The 20,928-nt window shown below is 45.2% G+C and overlaps 1 protein-coding gene and 1 long non-coding RNA gene across 2 annotated transcripts in view; one reads left to right on the top strand and one right to left on the bottom strand.

Moving 5' to 3' along the window:
- The first annotated feature begins 4,928 nt into the window (after positions 1–4,928).
- On the top strand, positions 4,929–9,008 carry LOC142665731 (protein kinase C-like 1). The gene is made up of 2 exons (XM_075845484.1): positions 4,929–5,223; positions 8,697–9,008. Exons 1-2 carry the CDS (start codon positions 4,975–4,977, stop codon positions 8,994–8,996), a joined length of 549 nt encoding a protein of 182 aa, XP_075701599.1. The 5' UTR covers positions 4,929–4,974; the 3' UTR covers positions 8,997–9,008.
- The window catches only part of LOC142665733 (uncharacterized), an 85,156-nt gene continuing 70,964 nt past the window's right edge, over positions 6,737–20,928 (bottom strand). Inside the window, exons 6-7 of the long non-coding RNA XR_012851555.1 lie at positions 12,948–13,039; positions 6,737–6,879 (exon numbers count right to left, since the gene is read on the bottom strand). This is a non-coding gene — a long non-coding RNA (uncharacterized LOC142665733). The remainder of the gene's footprint in view (positions 6,880–12,947; positions 13,040–20,928) is intronic.

Genomic DNA, 20,928 nt, shown 5'->3' with positions numbered 1-20,928 from the left:
CTCATAGTGGGTCTCACATATTCAACACCTTGGAATCTCAGAGAGGAACTATCCCCATTATGAAATTCCCATACGTGACGAGATATCGGGGTATCCTCCTTCCTTCTGCAATCCCCTATATGATCCCGTATCCTCCTCCTGAACTCTCTGACAATGCCCTTAGTCCGACAGTTGATATACGTTCTGTTCTCAAAAATCCTTCCCGTACTCATGCTCTTGAAAGTCGTGCCACATTGAATTGTGCCTCTATTCAATGTGGCACGACTTTCAAGAGCATGAGTACGGGAAGGATTTTTGAGAACAGAACGTATATCAACTGTCGGACTAAGGGCATTGTCTATATGATTACCTGTATATGCGGAAAACAGTATGTTGGTAAAACTATCAGAGAGTTCAGGAGGAGGATACGGGATCATATAGGGGATTGCAGAAGGAAGGAGGATACCCCGATATCTCGTCACGTATGGGAATTTCATAATGGGGATAGTTCCTCTCTGAGATTCCAAGGTGTTGAATATGTGAGACCCACTATGAGAGGAGGGAATTTGAATAAAATTATCCTTCAAAAGGAAGCACAGTGGATTTTTCGACTGCGCACCACTGCTCCCCTGGGTATGAACGAACAAATTTCTTATGCTTGTTTTCTATGACATCGTTTTGTCATCCACAAAGGTTAACGTCTAGGAACCCGTGTACCCTTGAATTACAAGCTGGTTGATTTTGTCCCCTTTAGTATACACGAGAAGGGGTTAATCTAAATCCAGGGAGAGATAGAACACTGTAAGGATACATGGTTTGTGAGTCAGGGTAGCTGTCTAATTACTTCGTACTATGGTTATGTACCACCTTGATATAGTAATAAGTACACCCTAGAAGACCTTGTAGATGTCTGTGGAGGTTTAAACATTTCGATATCGTTGAGGAGTGGCGTTGCATGCTTGTAACCTACCCAGTGATATGTATGCGTCCGGTGGTCGTCATAACAACGAGACGCAACTGTGGTGTCATTCAGACGATCTTATGCCGTGCACTGTGTTCACTCTGCAATCTGGTAGTAGTAGTGGGGGTCTTGGGCCGTTTGTTCGGCGCATTGTCCTCTGCTTAGGACATTGCATCCACTCACAGTTTAATGTTCCCCATTGAAGTATTAGATCCGCTTGTGGATCTCCAGCGTTACTAGGGACGCTAGTCGTCTTACATATACCCTATTGGCTGCCGAAAATTGGAGGCGTGCCACAATCCTGACAGGTCCTGAGTGACGTGTCGGATGTGGATTGGTGGTACGCCGGGGGCATGTCAGTATGGGGGGCGGGCCCTAGCCGCTTAAAAGACCGGCACCTCGCCGGCTCGTGTGCGACCATTATATCTTGATCGTGCACGGGCCGGGAGGTTCATTAATGCACACAACCGTGCGCTCCGGCATTTAAATCAAAAATTATCGTTTAACACTAATAATCCCTGAAGAGGTTCCACCAGTAACGGTGGTTCTGAAACGCGTAGGATTAACGATAGAGTATCACAACTAACAATTTAACTTTGAGAAGAATACTGGTCAGTGATCTTGTAATAGGGGGCTTGCTACCAAACCTTGGAGGTTTTGACCCTATTGCTGACCAGAGTATTGTACGTGGCTTTAAGAGCCGGACGAGCGCAACATAGCGCAAGGTGTAGCGTGGTACGGCGCTATTACTAGTCAATCATTGGGATTCAGCATATATATTATAATAGCTGACCTAATGATTGAGCCTGTTAATTTGGCTCTAAGGGCCCATTTTTAAGAATATCTTAATAAATTTATTTTAATCGTTCAAATCAGGCAGTCATATTTACAATTTAACGGAACGAAAACCTTGGTTATCAGTGAGATAGTATTATATCAATTATTCATCTTTGGCAAACAAGACTTAATACTTGGTGGCAAAACCCTTGTTGGCAACCACAGCAGTCAGACGTTTTTTGTAGTTGATGATGAGGTTTGCACACATGTTAGATGGAATTTTGGCCCACTCCTCTTTGCAGATCATCTGTAAATCATTAAGATTTCGAGGCTGTCGCTTGGCAACTCGGATCTTCAGCTCCCTCCATAAGTTTTCGATGGGATTAAGGTCTGGAGACTGGCTAGGCCACTCCATGACCTTAATGTGCTTCTTTTTGAGCCACTCCTTTGTAGCCTTGGCTGTATGTTTTGGGTCATTGTCGTGCTGGAAGACCCAGCCACGAGCCATTTTTAATGTCCTGGTGGAGGGAAGGAGGTTGTCACTCAGGATTTGACGGTACATGGCTCCATCCATTCTCACATTGATGCGGTGAAGTAGTACTGTGCCCTTAGCAGAGAAACACCCCCAAAACATAATGTTTCCACCTCCATGCTTGACAGTGGGGACGGTGTTCTTTGGGTCATAGGCAGCATTTCTCTTCCTCCAAACACGGCGAGTTGAGTTAATGCCAAAGAGCTCAATTTTAGTCTCATCTGACCACAGCACCTTCTCCCAATCACTCTCCGAATCATCCAGATGTTCATTTGCAAACTTCAGACGGGCCTGTACATGTGCCTTCTTGAGCAGGGGGACCTTGCGGGCACTGCAGGATTTTAATCCATTACGGCGTAATGTGTTACCAATGGTTTTCTTGGTGACTGTGGTCCCAGCTGCCTTGAGATCATTAACAAGTTCCCCCCGTGTAGTTTTCGGCTGAGCTCTCACCTTCCTCAGGATCAAGGATACCCCACGAGGTGAGATTTTTCATGGAGCCCCAGATCGATGTCGATTGACAGTCATTTTGTATGTCTTCCATTTTCTTACTATTGCACCAACAGTTGTCTCCTTCTCACCCAGCGTCTTACTTATGGGTTTGTAGCCCATTCCAGCCTTGTGCAGGTCTATGATCTTGTCCCTGACATCCTTAGAAAGCTCTTTGGTCTTGCCCATGTTGTAGAGGTTAGAGTCAGACTGATTCATTGAGTCTGTGGACAGGAGTCTTTTATAGAGGTGACCATGTAAGACAGCTGTCTTTAATGCAGGCACCAAGTTGATTTGGAGCGTGTAACTGGTCTGGAGGAGGCTGAACTCTTAATGGTTGGTAGGGGATCAAATACTTATTTCTCTGTGCACAATGCAAATAAATATATATAATTTTGACTATGTGATTTTCTTTTTTTTTTTAATATAATCCATCTCTCACTGGTAAAATTAACCTAGCCTAAAAATTCTAGACTGTTCATGTCTTTGACAGTGGGCAAACTTACAAAATCAGCAAGGGATCAAATACTTATTTCCTTCACTGTATAGTACAAACTCGAGAGTGCCCCCATGTCAAGTACCAGCTATAAAGCATACCTATATACAGTAGAAGCTAGAGATTGCCCTCAAATACAGTACCAGCCAAAGAGCATCCCCATATACAGTAGAAGCTAGAGAGTGCCCCATGTACAGTACTAGCCAGAGAGAATTCCCATATACAGTAGAAGCTAGAGAGTGCCCCATGTACAGTACTAGCCAGAGAGCATTCCCATATACAGTAGAAGCTAGATATTGCCCTCATATACAGTACCAGCCGGAGAGCATCTCCATATACAGAACAAGCTAGAAAGTGCCCCCATATACAGCACCAGACAGAGAGCATACCTATATACAGTACAAGCTATAGCGTGCTGCGTGCCCCATATACAGAACATGCTAGAGAGTGCCCTCGTAAACAATACCAACAAAATAGTGCCTCCAGAACCATACTAGCCAGAGAGCAGCCTATAAACAGTACCAGGCAGAGAACAACCCCATAAAAAATGGTGCCAGCCCATATGTTTCACCGCATGACAAGAGAAAAAGTAATAAGCCTTCAGGACCCCTTTAATACCACCTTAAATGACACAAGGGGCAATTTTTTATTAATGGAATTACGCCAGTTTTCTCACGTGAACACCATATATATTACCCGCCACTGCTTTACAGTAATAGTTTTAATAGGGGCGTATTGCTAAAAAGTTTATTCATAAAAGTATCTGAAGTCTGTGCGTTTTATGTATCGGTCGCTGGTTGTTAAAGGGACAGACACTACTAGATATCAGCAATGATTGGAACAGGAAATATACGTGATAATCCCTAACAATCATCTTTCCGGTCGACTCTGTGCTTCTTATCATTACGTGTCTGGCCACCTTTACTTGATGCCCCCATCATCCACTCTGTAGAAACCCAAAAAATGTCACTGGAGCTTCCATAATGGTGGAGAAAATTGAGAATTGCCATAAGGGAGATTTTAGAGGACACACTTACGCTCTGCCTTGAAATAATGGCCACACCGCCCAATGATAGACAAAACACCTGCATTAAAACTAAGTGCCCCTATGATCAGTGCCAGGGTGCCCCTATAAACAGTAGTAAAGTGCCCCTAATAACAGTGTCAGTACCCATATGAAAAAATGCCAGAGTGCCCCTATAACCCGTGCCATGTGCCCCTATAAACAGTGCAAAAACCTCTTTAAACAGTACAAACTAGAGATTGTGTCATTAATAGTGTAACAGATAGCACATGGCACCTGTTATAGGCAGGATAAGGGGCACCTATGTAGCCCCGCTCATCTCACCTCTATAAATCAGCACATGTCGATTATACATTTATTATATACATACACTTCAGTCCAAAACTCGCGAGCATAAGAGCGGGAGGTAGATTCAGCCCCTAGTTTAGCGATTTGGCCCGTTTGTATTACTAAGGTAACTGTCCGGCAGTGTTATTTGGGCACAGTATGGTACATCATAGGGGGAGGCGTCAAAAGAAGGTTCTGCACAGTGCACCATCCAAACTAATGATGCCCACATCAGACATGGCAGAGCAGGTCCATGCCAGTCAAGTGCCACCTGAGGATTCCATGACCTCTGACATCATGTGACCTGCATACGACCAACTGCAGTTTACTTTCAACTGTCGACGGCAGCGATCGCACTGGAGTCTACAGGTAGGAAGATATTGGAGAAAATGGCGTCCAATGGACATGGAGAAGACAGTGAGAAGAGAGAAGAAGAGAAGAGGAAGAGGGAGGAGGACAGCGTCACCGGATTCAAGAAGATCACGAAGAAGAGGAGAGGAGCCAAGGACAGAGGATTGGAGGATGAGGAGCCAAGACCTGGGAGCAGCCAAGACCCTGGAACATCCAGCCCCTATGCCAGGCTTACCATCAGCCGCTTCACCATCCACCAGGTCCTGGGTAGGGGCAGCTTTGGCAAAGTGAGTATAATATCTAAATATTACATTTTAAAGGGGCAGTAAACCTAAAGTTTCCATTTTATCTCCATCAATTGTTCTCTGTTATCAGCCATGTCACGCTGGATGGATGATGATTGTAGTGTTAGTCTATGGGATGCTACTTCCGTTTTTTATTTTAGTTTTTCCCTCCCCACCTTCTAAAAGTCATAACTTTTTTATTTTTCTGCTGACATAGCCGTATCAGATTATTATTATTTTTATTGCGGGATGAGTTGTAGTTTTTCATGCTGCCATTAATGTTTCATATAATCTACTGGGAAACTTTTAATACTTATTTTGATGGATGGAGTGGAAAACAAAACAGCAATTCGTCCATTGTTTTTAGGATTTCACTTTTTTTTAGTCAACTGAACAATACAAATAATGTGTTGCCTTTATTCTGCGGTCAGCACAACTACGGTGACAGCAAAATTATAACTTTCTTTTTTTTTTTTTTACACTTTTTATCCAATAAAAACCATTTGTAAAAAAAAAAGTTGTTGTGTGTCCCCATATTCTGAAACCCAGAACTTTTTTTATTTTTCGGTCGGTGGAGCGGTGTGAGGACTTGTTTTTTGCAGGGCGAGCTGTAGTTTTAATTGGTACCATTTTGGGTTACATATAACATTTCATCACTGTGTATTTCATTTTTTTTAGTGAGCAAAACAAAATGTAAAAAGTTTTTTTAATATTTTTTTACGGCGTTCACCTTACAGTTAAATAACGTTCGATTTTAAACGGTTATCTTTTTTACGGATAACAATTCATTTTTTTTTTTTTTCTATTTTATAAATTAGGGGTAAAGTGACTTTTTAGATATTTTTTGTATGTTCTGTACACATTTGTTTGACCATTTTTTAAATGAGTTTCTATAAATTCCACTAGAGGACTTGATGGTAAGATTGCTGGTACAATACACTGTAATATTTATGTATTGTGCTTTTAGTATCCTCCTATTAAGCCCTTCCTCTGGCATGGCTTAATAGGAGGACCAAGATGGCAGCCGTCATTAGGACCTCTAGCTGCCATGACAACTATCTATACACCGCGATCGTGTCACGTAATAGAGGTGATGGGGTGACAAAGGGAGCTTTCCCCTGAGTAACGGTTTAGATGGCACGGTCGCTATTAGTTTATACTTACATAACCATGGTGACACACCCAGTGGCGGATTAAGTAGACCATGGGCCCTGGGCTGTTACCAAACTTGGGCCCCCCTTCCGCACCGCCGCCCTGCCGCGCCGTAACAATTTTTAACACTAGCTTTTTGGGCAAGCATTAACAAATGGGTGTTACGATTCCCCTTGTCACAGGGCTGTGTCCCTACATACTGACAGTATCACACTGTGCAGGGACACGTCCTCCTGACAAGGGGAATTGTCTATCAGTCCTGGACTGCAGAAAGACTTTTTGTCAAATACAAGGATTTCCTATAATAAACATGTCAGGAGAGGTGACAGATTTTTTTATAAATCTAGTGACTCACAGGTGACAACGTCTCAGATTTTAGTATTTTTTTCACTCTTTTCTACTCCATCCGGTCCAGAGCTCATGACGACTTTTCCCGGCCATGACTCATTTCTGCAGAATTTGCCACTCAGATGTCTTCGGCTCCTCACTTTTCCACCATTTCCACACCTATAAATGAAAATAAAGTTATCATGGTGCCACATACTGTACCCCTAAATATAATAGCACCAAACACTGCGCGCCTGAATATAATACCACACACTGTAAAACACCACATACACACAGCCCCCTGAACATAGTGCCACACACAGCCCCCTGTACATAGTGCCACACATAGCCCCCTGTACATAGTGCCACACACAGCCCCCCATACATAGTGCCACACACACAGCCCCTGTAGATATTACACACCCCCATAGATAGCGCCCCACAAGCCCCCTGTAGATATCACATATCCCCCGTAGAGAGCGTTACACACAGCCCCTATAGATAGTGCCATACAGCCCCACTGTAGAAAGCGCCACACAGCCCTCCCCCTCTTGTAAATAGCGCCCAAAAAAACCCCCTATAAAAAACGCCACACACATACCGCTGTGGATAGCGCTACACAGCCCCCCCTTGTATATAGTGCTACTCAGCCCTCCCCCTTTGTGCATAGTGTCACACAGCACTCCCCCTTGCATAAAGGCCACATAGCACCCCCCCTTGTATATAGTGACACAGAGCACTCCCCCCTTTGTATACAGGCCCACACAGTGCTACCCTCCCCCTTGTATATAGGGCCACCCAGCACTCCCCCTTGTATATAGTGTAACGGAGCAATGCCCCCTCCTTGAATATATACACAGCGATCGTCCCCCACCTAAAAAAATATATACAGTTTACTTACCTTACCCCGTAGCGGCCGCTCCAGCTGGACGCGTGTGAATCCTCCGGACTAGACGCATGCGCTGACCGGCGTGATGCAGTACCTCATCACGCCGGCCTGCGCAGGGAGTCTTCCCAGCGCCTTATAGGCTGCAAGCCGAACGTGACCGGCTGCAGCCTATAGTATTAATTTATATCTAAGTACTGAGGACTCAGATACAAATGAATGTGGCTGCTGCTAGCACCGGAGCCCCCTCCGATGCTAGCGACGGCATCGGGCATGAGGGGGCCCGTGCGATCATGTGCAGTTCTGTCGGCCATGGGCCCCCCGGGAGCCTTGGGTGGCTGCCCGAACAGGCCTAATGATAAACCGCCACTGCACCCACCTGCCGCCCAGCCTCCTGGAATCATGTGTTATCCCATGTGACCGCTGCAGCCTCTGATTGGCTGCAGCGGTCACATGGGAATAAACTTTATCCCAGGGGGCCGATCTGGATGAAGAAGCACAGAATTCTGGGTAAGTATAAGATTTTTTTCCCCCCCTGATTATTGCAAATGAATTGCAGCTTTTCCGCCACAAAAATGGAACATCTGCTATTTATTGCTGGTTTTATCTCCCGACTGAATTTGATGGGGAAAACCCGCAACAAAAAAACAGCGATTATGGAAATACAATTGACATGCTGCGAATTAAAAAGCCGCCCTGCAGGGCAATTTCTGAGCGTTTTTTTTTTTGCTTATCATTTACGCAGCGTGTGGATAAGATTTGTTCAAATGTCATCCACTCTGCTGCTACTGTCTTATGCTGCGGATTTCTCGCAACAAAATCCGTTGCGGAAAATCTGCTGAATTTACGCTACGTGTGAACTTATCCTTAAAGCGCGTGATTCTGCTCCATTCTCCCTCCTACCAACTATGACTTACATTTACGTCAGATGTCAGTAAGGCGTGAAGACCTCTCCATACAGCACCCAACAGCAGACACTGCATTACTGCATTATGCCGGTAGCTCAGCTTTGTTCTGCTGTAGGGTTCTGGGCACTACCCGACTGACCCACCTCTCAGTCCATGCCTGATCCTTCTTTTTCTCATGGGCACTCTCCATTTGTTTTCCTCAGGTGGTCCTGGCATCAGTCCCCGGCCGAAACACCTACATGGCCGTAAAAATTATCACCAAACGGGACAATGCGGACGAAATTATGAGAGAGCGGCGGATACTCCTGGCGGCCAGACACTGCCCGTTCCTATGCCACCTCTATGCCGCACATCAGTCTGAGGAACGGGCATATTTTATCACGGAGTATCTGTCAGGTGGCAGCCTGGAGGCTTTGATCAGGATGTGCGGCTGCTTGAACATCGGCAACGTAAGGCGAGTAAATAATCAGGAGACTGAGGGGGGTGGACAGAAGAAAAGGTGAGGGAGAGGTCAGATGAAGGACAATGCAGAGAATGCAGAATACAGGCTGCCATAATCAGCGCCTCTTCTCTGATAGAGACCACACACACTCCATCATAACATATTAGGGAATTGATAGAGGAAGATTTCATGACATTGAGACTCCGCTCTGTTCTCCCCATCAGATTCTACACAGCAGAGATGATATGTGGCCTCCAGTTCCTCCATGGACACAACATCGTCCACCGGTAAGCAGAACTTCCCCCTTCTCTCCGTCTCCTTTACACGCTGGAAATAATGCACCCAGCTTTCCTACACTCCTGAGTGGCTATTCTGCTTGTAGGTGCAGTGATTCATCCCCCGTCTCCTGGATCACTGGGCGGATTTGTCATTTTCTCGTCTTATTTCTTTGCAGAGATCTAAAGCCGGAGAATATAATGTTGGATGCAGATGGCCACGTCCGTATCATCGACCTGGGACTGGCCCAAGATGGCGTCACCGCCTCCAATAAGATCAGTGGAGTGACGGGAACGTTGGATTACATGGCCCCCGAGGTGCTTCTTGGAAAAAAATACGGCACCGCAGTTGACTGGTGGAGCCTGGGGATTGTGGTGTCCAGGATGGCAGCAGGACGCTCCCCCTTTTACAACGGCCCCGTCAGGCGAATGGCTTTCAAAGCCATCACCACCGCAAAGCCTAAATTTCCAACTTGGCTTAATCCTGACGTGAAACATCTAACCAAGAGACTGGTCCGTAAAAATTCTGAGAGGCGCCTCGGTGTGTGCGGGAACATCAGAGCGCATCCATTCTTCTCCACCATCGGCTGGGAGGAACTGCAGGAGAGGAGGGCACGGCCACCTTTTACACCATTTGTGCCCGTTCTGGAGAACCAACATCTGAAGTGGCCAGAGAATAACAAAGCCCTTCACCCCTTGGCCGGGTTCAGCTTCATGTCACCAAGCTGGACCCCTTAAGATCTCAGGACAAGGGCCCAGAACGGCTCCTGACCCGCGCCTCATGTCTTTGCTGCTGTATGTCACCTCGGCTGCCCAGACCATCATCTCTCTCCGTAACATCTTCATGCCGCACCTCTGCCATCTTGCTGCTGCACCAGGGCCTTGACTTGCCATCCTCCAATCCCGGGCTGGCATCTGACATCACTCCAGCCTGAAGATCCTCTACACCCCCCAGGAGCGGCCTGTGCTTAGTTTCCATCTGGAGAGATCAGGTATAATAGCCGCATGTTGTAGTCCTGGGGCCGGAGCGGCCATTATACCTGATCTCACCTCAGCACAGGCCAGGTAAGTAATGCACCCACATCACCCACATCACCCACATCACCACACTACATGATAAGTATAGACACCGCAGTACATAATAAGTATAGACACCACACTACATGATAAGATTAGACACCGCACTACATAATATGTATAGACGCCACACTACATGATAAGTATAGACACCCGCATATAGACACATAGTACATTTAGATTAGACTTTAGCCTTTGATCCTGGGATTATTCTGACCGCCATATTTGGGGTCAGGAAGGAATTTTCCCCCCTTAATATGAGGACAATTGGCTCATTCCTCAAAGGGGGTTTTCGCCTTCCTCTGGATCAACACGGCCTTAAATAGGTTTAGGATTATAGAGTAATAAGTAGTAACACACATAAGTAACATAATATAAATATAGAAAAATAATTTAACAAAAATAATTCTTAATTTAATACAATTTATAGTTTACACATATATAAATACAGTAGTTAATTAAAAATAATAATTAAAAAAAAAAATAAACTAATAATTTTTCCCTAGTCTTTCCCCATTTTACACGTTACACTTCAGCCTTTGATCCTGGGATTCATGCCGACCGCCATATTTGGGGTCAGGAAGGAATTTTCCCCCCTAATATGAGGACAATTGGCTCATTCCTCACAGGGGGTTTTCGCCTTCCTCTGGATCAACACGGCCTTTAGATAGGTTTAGTATAATAGATAAATAGATGACACATACATATACACAGTATATAATAATAGTAGTCCTAATACTTATATAATAATTTCCTAATAATAAAATATAACCTTCCCTTATCTATAAATAAAATTCTCCTTTTACCCCCCTACATCTTTGTGCTTGTTGTTATTCCCATTGGACGTCTATGTTGTAAATGTTGTATAGGTCTCAATGTCTTATTCTCCAGGTTTTACCCATTTAGAGTGTAGCTAAACGTTTGTCAAACTTCTGACATGTCCGAACAAACACAAAGCGGCTGAGCGATCACACAAGTGCTTCAGCTGCTTCATTCTAGCGATTGGTGGGGGTCTCAGTGCTCGGACCCCCACAATCCAACCTTCTGACATGTCACTATGACATGTCAGAAGTTTGTCAAACGTTTAGCTACACTTTAAAGGTATATGTCAGATTTGAAGCCCAAATGTGGTGTGAACAGAGTCTTACAGGGGTTGTTAGGTTTTTACAATACCGTTTTGCTAGAGGGGTCCCGTAATCTCTGGGGGAACTTAATACAAGAGTTTAATTTCCCTACAGCGTCTCTAAAGGGGAATTAAAGTATTAGGTGGGATTCACACGACCGGGTCGTTCCCAAGCCCGAGTGTCGGCCAGTAAAATCGGCCATTTTGCCCGGCCGGTTTGCATTAAGTTTTCCATCCGTGCCGGGCCGGGCAGATCCGGACAGTGACATCAGCGGCAACTCCTGAAGGGGAATCCCCATGTGTTCGGGGATTCCGCTTCAGGAGTTTCCCCTGATGTCACTGCCCAGATATGGACAGAGACATCAAGCGCTCTGTCCAGGAGCGGAATCCCCGAAAACACGGGAATTCCGCTCCTTCAAGGAGCTAAAGTGCGGCTAGCACATAGCAGAGCGGGGAGATACTTGCTAGCGTCGCCAACGAAGGTGTCGCCGGGTCAGGGTGCTTTTAAAACAAGCAGGGGAAGGGAGCCAGCGCAGCGCTCCCTTCCACCTGCTGTACACCCCGGCCCTGCCACACAGTGTACAGCGATGCCATTCGTCCGAATGGCATCAACTCCTCCTCCTCACATGCACTCTGCGGTGTGAGGAGGAGGAGATAGAGCGCAAGCGCCGGAAAAACCGGCCATCACTCGGGACACATCCCGGTGATGGCCGTGTAATACCCGGCCCCATAGACTTCTATGGGAGCCGGGCGGCCGGGTACCCGGCCGAAGATAGAGCATGTCCTATTTTTTGACGGCCGGTTTTCCCGGCCGTCAAAAAATCGGTCGTGTGAATAGCCCCATTAGGGGTCTATTATTCCTAATGCAGCCGGGTGCCGGCCGATTTATGAACGGCCGGCACCCGGCCGGGAAACCCTGCCGTGTGAATGAGGCCTTACACAGTTCTAAAATCACCAGGCTGTGCATGTAGTACATGGATGTGTTGATCCTCCTTAGCAGGAGATGATGTTTGTAGCTCCTCTCCATTCTGGCTAATTAATCAGGTTCCTGAACAGGGGAACCCACACTATTACACTAAAATTCCCTAATAGGGCATTTGAAAATGGGTTTTCCAAACCAGAAAACAGCTTTAATGGTTATATAATGATAAGTGAGAGTTTGTTACAATGTATCAGTGCAGGAGAGAGCTGAAGTACAGGCTATTTAGATTGTGGAGGATTATCTAAACTGGATACATTGAATGGGGCACAGTGGGGGATGGAGGATCGGCTACAATGCTGCCCCCTACAGTCAGGGCCCTCACCTCATGGATGCTCCTGTTACCAGATCCTTCACACCAGAGATCAACATTCATGAAGAAGAAAAATCCCCTGCAGAGACGTCCACACCGAGAGATCCAATAGGACTGGTCTATACAAGGAGACTTCATATCCGGGGGCATATTTACAGCCATGCCCCCATATAATAAATACTTCATTCCTGTATACATGAGAAGTTCTACAACTTTATTATATCATTTATGTTTCAATTACTCACCATTTTCAAGATCTGTTTGCTGTCAGTGAATGAGGACGCTCTTGCTCACATTCAGATGCAGTAAACCTGTACATCGCTAGTCCTGCTCTCAGCTAAGAAACATAAAGTAGATTAGGAAATTGTAGATCTTTTCATTTATACAGCAATTAAGCTTTAGTTACATAAAATCGGAAAACACACAGGAAGAGGATTCATTATCGGTAGTACTACAGTGATCTGGTGCCCGCAGGTATCTAATGGTAAATACGGCCCTGGTGAGTACCTCACCTTTATGTGTCTATATGTGACAGGGCATAAAATGTCATATAGGAAAAATCTTAAGAAAGAACTTACCACACGGGGATCATATATGTTATGTCGCTGGAAGAAACCTGCAGCACCGGCACCAATGGAACAGGAGGATGAGGAGGCGTCGACGCCACTGAATGTGCCGTCCATCAACGCCATCGTCCCACGCGTTTCACTCCACCTGTGACTCTGCCGACTAATGTGAATACTGACTAAACACAAACACTGACCGGCCTCTTCACTAGTCCCTATTGTCATACAGCCGCCTTCGATAGAGAATTTACCCTAATCCAGTGGTGGTGAACTAACCCTAATCCACTTACAAGTGGTTTCCAGTAGTCAGTGGTACATATAGTATCCAAAGTCTGACAGCCAGTGGTATATAAAGTATCCACAGTCTGTTTGTTAGAGGCACATATAATATCCAGAGTCTGGTGGTCAGTGGTATATATAGTATCCACAGTCTGGTGGCCAGTGGTACATAAAGTATCCAGAGTCTGGTGTCAGTGATATATATAGTGGCGAAAGTCTGGAGTATCCAGAGTCTGGTAGCCAGTGGTATATATAGTATCGAGAGTCTGGTGGCCAGTGGTATATATAGTATCCGGAGTCTGGTGGCCAGTGGTATATATAGTATCCGGAGTCTGGTGGCCAGTGGTACATAAAGTATCCAGAGTCTGGTGTCAGTGGTATATATAGTGCCAAGAGTCTGGAGTATCCAGAGTCTGGTGGCCAGTGGTATATATAGTTTCCAGAGCCTAGTGGCCAGTGGTATATATAGTATCCAGAGTCTGATGGCCAGTAGTTGTCACGAAGTGTCTGTGGACCCACTGAGCCGTACCGCCTTGGCGGTAAGGCAGCTGGCCAACAGGGAGCAGGTGAATGTCTATAGTTCTATAGGTACCTGTGGCAGCTCAAACAGCAGCAGGGCAGGCTCGGCTGGGACTTAGGTAGCAGGCGGACGTCAGCTGAGGTGAAGCAGGTCAGACGTGGATATAGCACGGCACGACTTTGGCACAGCTCAGTGCTAGACCAGGAAGGTATGGATTGCTAGGAACAGGAACTGGAAACAGGTATAGGCACAGGGACTGGAAGAGGGACTGGAACTGGAAACTCACTAGGAGGCCATCACATAGACAAACTAGGGAACACAACAACGCTCAGGCATAGAACTAGGGGGCTGGACCCCTCTTATAGTCCAGGGTACTCACGGGTCAAAGTTCATCAATGAGGTCCGGTGCGAGTGCTGCCGCTTTAAGAGCGGGCGCGCGCACCCTACCGGGTCTGGCAGAGGTAAGTGGACGCGAGCACTGGCGTCTCCTGAGGAGGAGGCTGAGGCCAGAGCTTGCCGACTCGTGGCTGCGGCTGTCAGTGGGAGGTTGGAGCTGAAAGCCCGCAGCCACGGACATTACAGTAGTACATATAGTATCCAGAGTCCGGTGGCCAGTGGTATATATAGTATCCAGAGTCTGGTGGCCAGTGGTATATATAGTATCCAGAGTCTGATGGCCAGTAGTATATATAGTGTCCAGAGTCTGGCGTATCCAGAGTCTGGTGGCCAGCGGTATATATAGTATCCAGAGTCTGGTGGCCAGTGGTATATATAGTATCCAGAGTCTGATGGCCAGTAGTATATATAGTATCCAGAGTCTGGTGGCCAGTGGTATATATAATATCCAGAGTCTGGTGGCCAGTGGTATATATAGTATCCAGAGTCTGGTGGCCAGTGGTATATATAGTATCCAGAGTCTGGTGGTGTTACCTACAGGGGGGGCTGTATGGCGTTACCTAAAGGGGGGGCTATATGGCGTTACCTAAAGGGGGGCTGTATAGCGTTACCTACAGGGGGGCTGTATAGCGTTACCTACAGGTGGGGCTGTATAGCGTTACCTACATGGGGTTGTATATCGTTACCTACAGGGAGGGCTGTATAGCGTTACCTACATGGGGGGCTGTATGGCATTACCTACAGGGGGGGCTGTATGGCATTACCTACAGGGGGGGCTGTATGGCGTTACCTTAAAGGGGGGGCTGTATGGTGTTACCTACAGGGGGGCTGTATGGCGTTATCTACAGGGGGGGCTGTATGGCATTATCTACAGGGGGGCTGTAAAGAATGCACTATCTACAAGGGGGGGTTGTGTGACACTCAGGGGAGGGGGGGCCCAGTCAAAAGTTTGCTATGGGGCCCAGTCTTTCCTAGTTACGCCCCTGCATATAGTATCCAGAGTCTGGTGTCAATGGTATATATATAGTGTCCAGAGTCTGGTAGTCAGTAGTACACATAGTATCCACAGTCTTGTGGTCAGTGATATACACAGTATACAGAGTCTGGTGGTTCATGGTCCATATAGTATCCAGAGTCTGATGGTCAGTGGTATATATATATTATCCAGAGTCTGGTGTCAGTGGTGTATATATATAGTATCCAGAGTCTGGTGTCAGTGGTATATATATATATAGTATCCGGAGTCTGGTGTCAGTGGTATATATATATATATATATATATATATACACATATAGTGTTCTGAGTCTGGTGGTCAGTGGTAAATATAGTATCCAGAGTCTGATGGTCAGTGATACAGATAGCATCCATAGTCTGATGGTCAGTAATACATATAGCTTCCAGAGTCTGGTGGTCAATGGTACACATAGTATCCAGAGTCTTGTGGTCAGTGGTGTATATAGTATATAGGGTCTGGTTGTCAGTGGTGCATATGGTATCCAGAATCTGGTGGTTCATGGTACATATGGTATCCAGAGTCTGGTGGTTCATGGTACATATAGTATCCAGAGTCTGGTCGTTCATAGTACATATCTTATCCAGAGTCTGGTGGTCAGTGGTATATATAGTGTCCAGAGTCTGGTGGTCAGTGGTACATAAAGTATCCAGAGTCAGGTGGCCATGGGTATATATAGTATCCAGAGTCTGGTGGTCAGTGGTATATATAGTATACAGAGTCTGATGGTCAGTGGTACATATAGTATCCAGAGGCTGGTGGTCAGTAGTACATATAGTATCCAGAGTCTGGTGGTCAGTGGTACATATAGTATCCAAAGTCTGGTGGTCAGTGGTACAAACACTAGCCATAGTCTGTTGGTCAGCAGTATATACATAATTTGTATCCAGAGTCTGGTGATGAGTGGTACATATAGCGTTCAGAGTCTGGTAGTCAGTGGTATATATAGTATCCAGAGTCTGGTAGTCAGTGGTACATATAGTATCCAGAGTCTGGTAGTCAGTGGTACATGTAGTATCCAGAGTCTGGTAGTCAGTGGTACATATAGTATCCAGAGTCTGGTAGTCAGTGGTACATATAGTATCCAGAGTCTGGTAGTCAGTGGTACATATAGTATCCAGAGTCTGGTAGTCAGTGGTACATATAGTATCCAGAGTCTGGTAGTCAGTGGTACATATAGTTTTCAGAGTCTAGTAGTGAGTGGTACATATAGTTTTAGGGGCACTTTGTGAGAGGAGTGTTGAGTACTGGAATTATATGCAGTTTAGCCTTTCCCAGTGCCCTGATTTGTGGGTTTGAGCACAGCCTGCAAGGAGAAGGAAAAGCCACCACCCCTCAATTCCTTAAGGGCTCTTGCACAAGACCGTGTGTGATGCCCGAGTCCCGTCCATGGTCCTTGAAAAGATAGGGCATTTTCACAACCCGATTCACCTACTGCAGTGAATGAGTGCATGGAAACTATCGGTTGCCACTCGGATGCTGTGAAAAACGACCCGAGTGGCACTTGGTAATTTGCCTGATGAATCCAGGAGAGTAACATTGGGGAGTTCCCTGGATTCCTGTACACATAATGTATATTATATATGGGACAGGTTACAGGCAGGGGCCAGAGTCATATAAAAAGTACAAGGCACCCAGCTTGTGTATCGTCACCTAAATGTTGGGAGTGATCGGTATGAAACTCCTCATATTCTTGTTCTTATTCTCAAAGATGTTCTGCAGTAGCTAAGAAAGGTGTGTATTAAAAGATCTAGTCTATTTTCAGAACCTGGAGAAGTGCTTTGAAGAGGGGATAGGAAAGCTTCATGTCAATCATTGTCTATTGTCTAGTTTTCTTCCAAGTCAATAAATTTTTGTAAGTGGCAGCATTATTTGATGTTTTTATTTCCGTGTTTTTTTCTCTCGGGCAAACGAGTGTCGTAGGTTTCTTCTGCCTCCTATTGATTTCAATGGGAGGTCAAAGGTAGAATCCACTCAAAGAAAGAGCATGCTGCTTTTTTTCCCGTGAGCGGCCAAAGCTGTCCGAAACCGCTTCTGCCTCCAATTGAAGTCCATGGGAAGCAATTTGGGCCATTTTTTAGCTATGAGTCAGTGGTTATTAGGGGTCCTGAGTCGGCTCTAGTGTCAGAGGCTTTAGCAGACATTGCTGGGCCCCATAGAAAACCTTTCAATGGACCCCCAAAGTGGTTACCAGCTCGATGTGAAAGTTAGGGTGAGGACACACGTGCATAAATACAGCACCAGAAGCAAGCTTAACACATAATTACAGAACCAGAACAAAGCCCAGTACATATGTACAGCGTCAGAACAAAGCTCATACATATATACAGCACCAGAAGCAAGCTTAATACATCATTACAGAACCAGAACAAAGCCCAGTGCATATGTACAGCACCAGAACAAAGCTCATACATATATACAGCACCAGAACAAAGCTCAGTACATATATACAGCACCAAAACAAATCTCATACATATATACAGCACCAGAACAAAGCTGAGTACATATATACAGCACCAGAACAAGCTGAGTACATATGTACAGCACCAGAACAAGGTCAGTACATATATATAGCCAGAACGAAGCTTAGTACATATGTACAGCACAAAGAACAAATCTCAGTACATATATATATATATATATATATATATATATATATATATAGCCAGAACCGAGCTTAGTACATATATACAGCACCAGAACCAAGCTCAGTAGATATATATGTAATACCAGCAAAAATACAGCTCAGTACAGAGAACATTTGCAAAGTAAGTAAACCCCTGCCATATAAGTTTGTACGGTGTGAATCTACAGCTCACAGTATGGCCTCAACCATGGTAAAGATATGATGGCAGTTGCTTTTACAAAAAAGGTAGGCATCTCACAGGTGGCATCTACTCAGATTTTAGTTGTTCTTTTTCTCATTTCTTCTCCATCCGCTCAAACCTCCATGACGACCTCTTCCGGCCATGACTGATTTCTGCAGAGTTTGCCGCTCAGATGCCATCATCTTCTCACTTTTCTAATACATCCACACCTCTAAACTAAGACAAGAAAATCACGGTGCCACACACTGTGAATCTGAATATAATAATATCACACACTATGCCTCAGAATATACTGCCACACACAGTTAAATAAAACACCACACACACGATGTGTCCCCTGGAGATAGCGCCCTTCACAGTACACTCTGTAGATAATGCCACTCACAGCGCCCCATGGAGATAGTGCCCCCTGGAGATAGTGCCCTCAGGAGATAAAAATACAAAGTCCCCCCTGGAGACAGTGCTTTCTAGAGATAGTGCCCCCTGGGGATAGTGCCATCTGTAGATAATGCCACTCACAATGCCCCCTGGAGATGGTGCTCCCTGGAGATAGTGCTCGGTGGAAATAGTGCCCCCTGGAGATAGTGCTCCCTTGAGATGGTAGCACTCACAGTGCCCTCTATAGACAATGCCACTTTCAGTGCCCCCTGGAAATTTTGCCATTTGTAGATGATGCCACTCACAGTACCCCCTTTATATAGTGCCCTCTTTAGAAAGCGCCACAATGCCCCTTTGAGATAGGGCCACAATGTCCTAAGGACGCGGATACAATTGAGTGCAGAAGGACCAGTTCTGGATCCTGGTTCTCCCCGGTTCCCTGAACCGACAGTAATTTTAACAAACAGGTCGCAGTCGCATAGCGTTTTATGCCACGAATTTGCAACAATTGCAGCACAATTTGATAAAAATGTGTAAACAGAACTTTAATGGTCGCACGATTTAGTAAAGTGCTTCTTATGTGTGGACTTCAAGGTGCTGGAATAGACAAGTAATGCAGATGTGTGGTATGTCTATGTGCCGTGTCCATGACGTATATCTTGCCAAAAACATTACCATTTACGGTTATTCCCTCACAAAAGATATAAATATATAAGTAGGCATTAAGGGTATGTTCACACGACCTATTTTCAGACGTAATTCAGGCGTTTTACGCCTCAAATTACGCCTGAAAAAACGTCTCCAAAACTTCTGCAAACATCTGCCCATTGATTTCAATGGGTTTTACGATGTTCTGTTCAGACGAGGTATATTTTGACGCGTCGCTGTCAAAAGACGGCGCGGAATAAGACGCCCGCCTCAAAGAAGGGCATGTCACTTCTTGGGACGTAATTGGACCTGCTTTTCATTGACGTAATTTCAGTTGTATTTTGCGTTTGCGTGTGAACATACCCTAAGGGGTCTTATTCTACAGCGCCGTGCCACCCTGGAGCGTGGGGCATGGATGTCTAATGATGCCTGGAATCCATTTAAAAATGATGTCCATAGTAGACTAGTACTATCCTGCAGAGAGGCGCCAGCCAGCCAATCACTGCATGCACTTCACTAATAAAGTGGCCACTGATTGGTTCTACTTGCCTCCAGTATTATGTGCTGACACACAGACTTCTACCAGTATAATGCCCATGCTGATTGGCTGGATCTTCCACCCAATCACAGGTGCCACAGATAAGCACTGTACCACTGTATGTTGAATGTGATTACATAATGTGATACCAAAATATCTATCTATCTCATATCTATCTATCTATCTATCTATCTATCTATCTATCTATCTATCTATCTATCTATCTATCTATCTATCTATCTATCTATCTATCTATCTATCTATCTATCTGTCTGTCTGTCTGTCTGTCTATATATCAGGGCCGATTCTAGCTTTTCTGCTGCTTAAGGTGAAAATTGAGGTGGCGCCCCCCAGATTTTGATTGACATCCCCCTGGCTGTTCTACATCACTATCAGCCACCACCAACTCTTTCGGATGCGCCGTTGCCTTGTACTCCCCTGGCATGCGCGGTGCAGCCTGGCAGAGTACACCTTGTTGCACGGTGTGTGCCAAAGGAGTACAAGGCAATGGCGCATCCGAAAAAGTTGGAGGAGACTGGTAGTGATGTATAACAGCCAGGGGGGATGTCAATCATGAATGGAAAGGTGGGTTTCGAGGCAAGACTATGTGACTCTTCAGGATAGCGGCACCGCCACATGACCCTTTTTATGAGTAATTAGCATATAGTGTGCGTCATTTTAAAAGTTGATTTTATAGATTTTGCTTCATTTGAAAAATACATACAAGGGAATCTTTGGAAATATTGTCAGGTCATGTATTACCGCATGGTGGAGGTTCGAGGGGTTAAAACTACCTGAAAAAAATCCTATAAAATATATAATGAACTGAAAACAATTCTATCTTCCCTGCAATTTTGTTATTATAAATATATATAATTACAGCATCAGAACCAAGCTCATACATATATACAGTACCAGAACCAAGATCATAACATATATACAGTACCAGAACAAAGCTCAGTACATAAATACAGTAACCGAACAAAATCATAACATATATACAGCACCAGAACCAAGCTCAGTACATAAATACACCACCAGAACCAATATCATAACATATA

This window comes from Rhinoderma darwinii, chromosome 13 (genome assembly GCF_050947455.1).
Source record: "Rhinoderma darwinii isolate aRhiDar2 chromosome 13, aRhiDar2.hap1, whole genome shotgun sequence".
NCBI classification, from domain to species: domain Eukaryota; kingdom Metazoa; phylum Chordata; class Amphibia; order Anura; family Rhinodermatidae; genus Rhinoderma; species Rhinoderma darwinii.
Note: the sequence above shows the minus strand (reverse complement) of the source record. Positions and strands in the feature narration are given on the sequence as shown.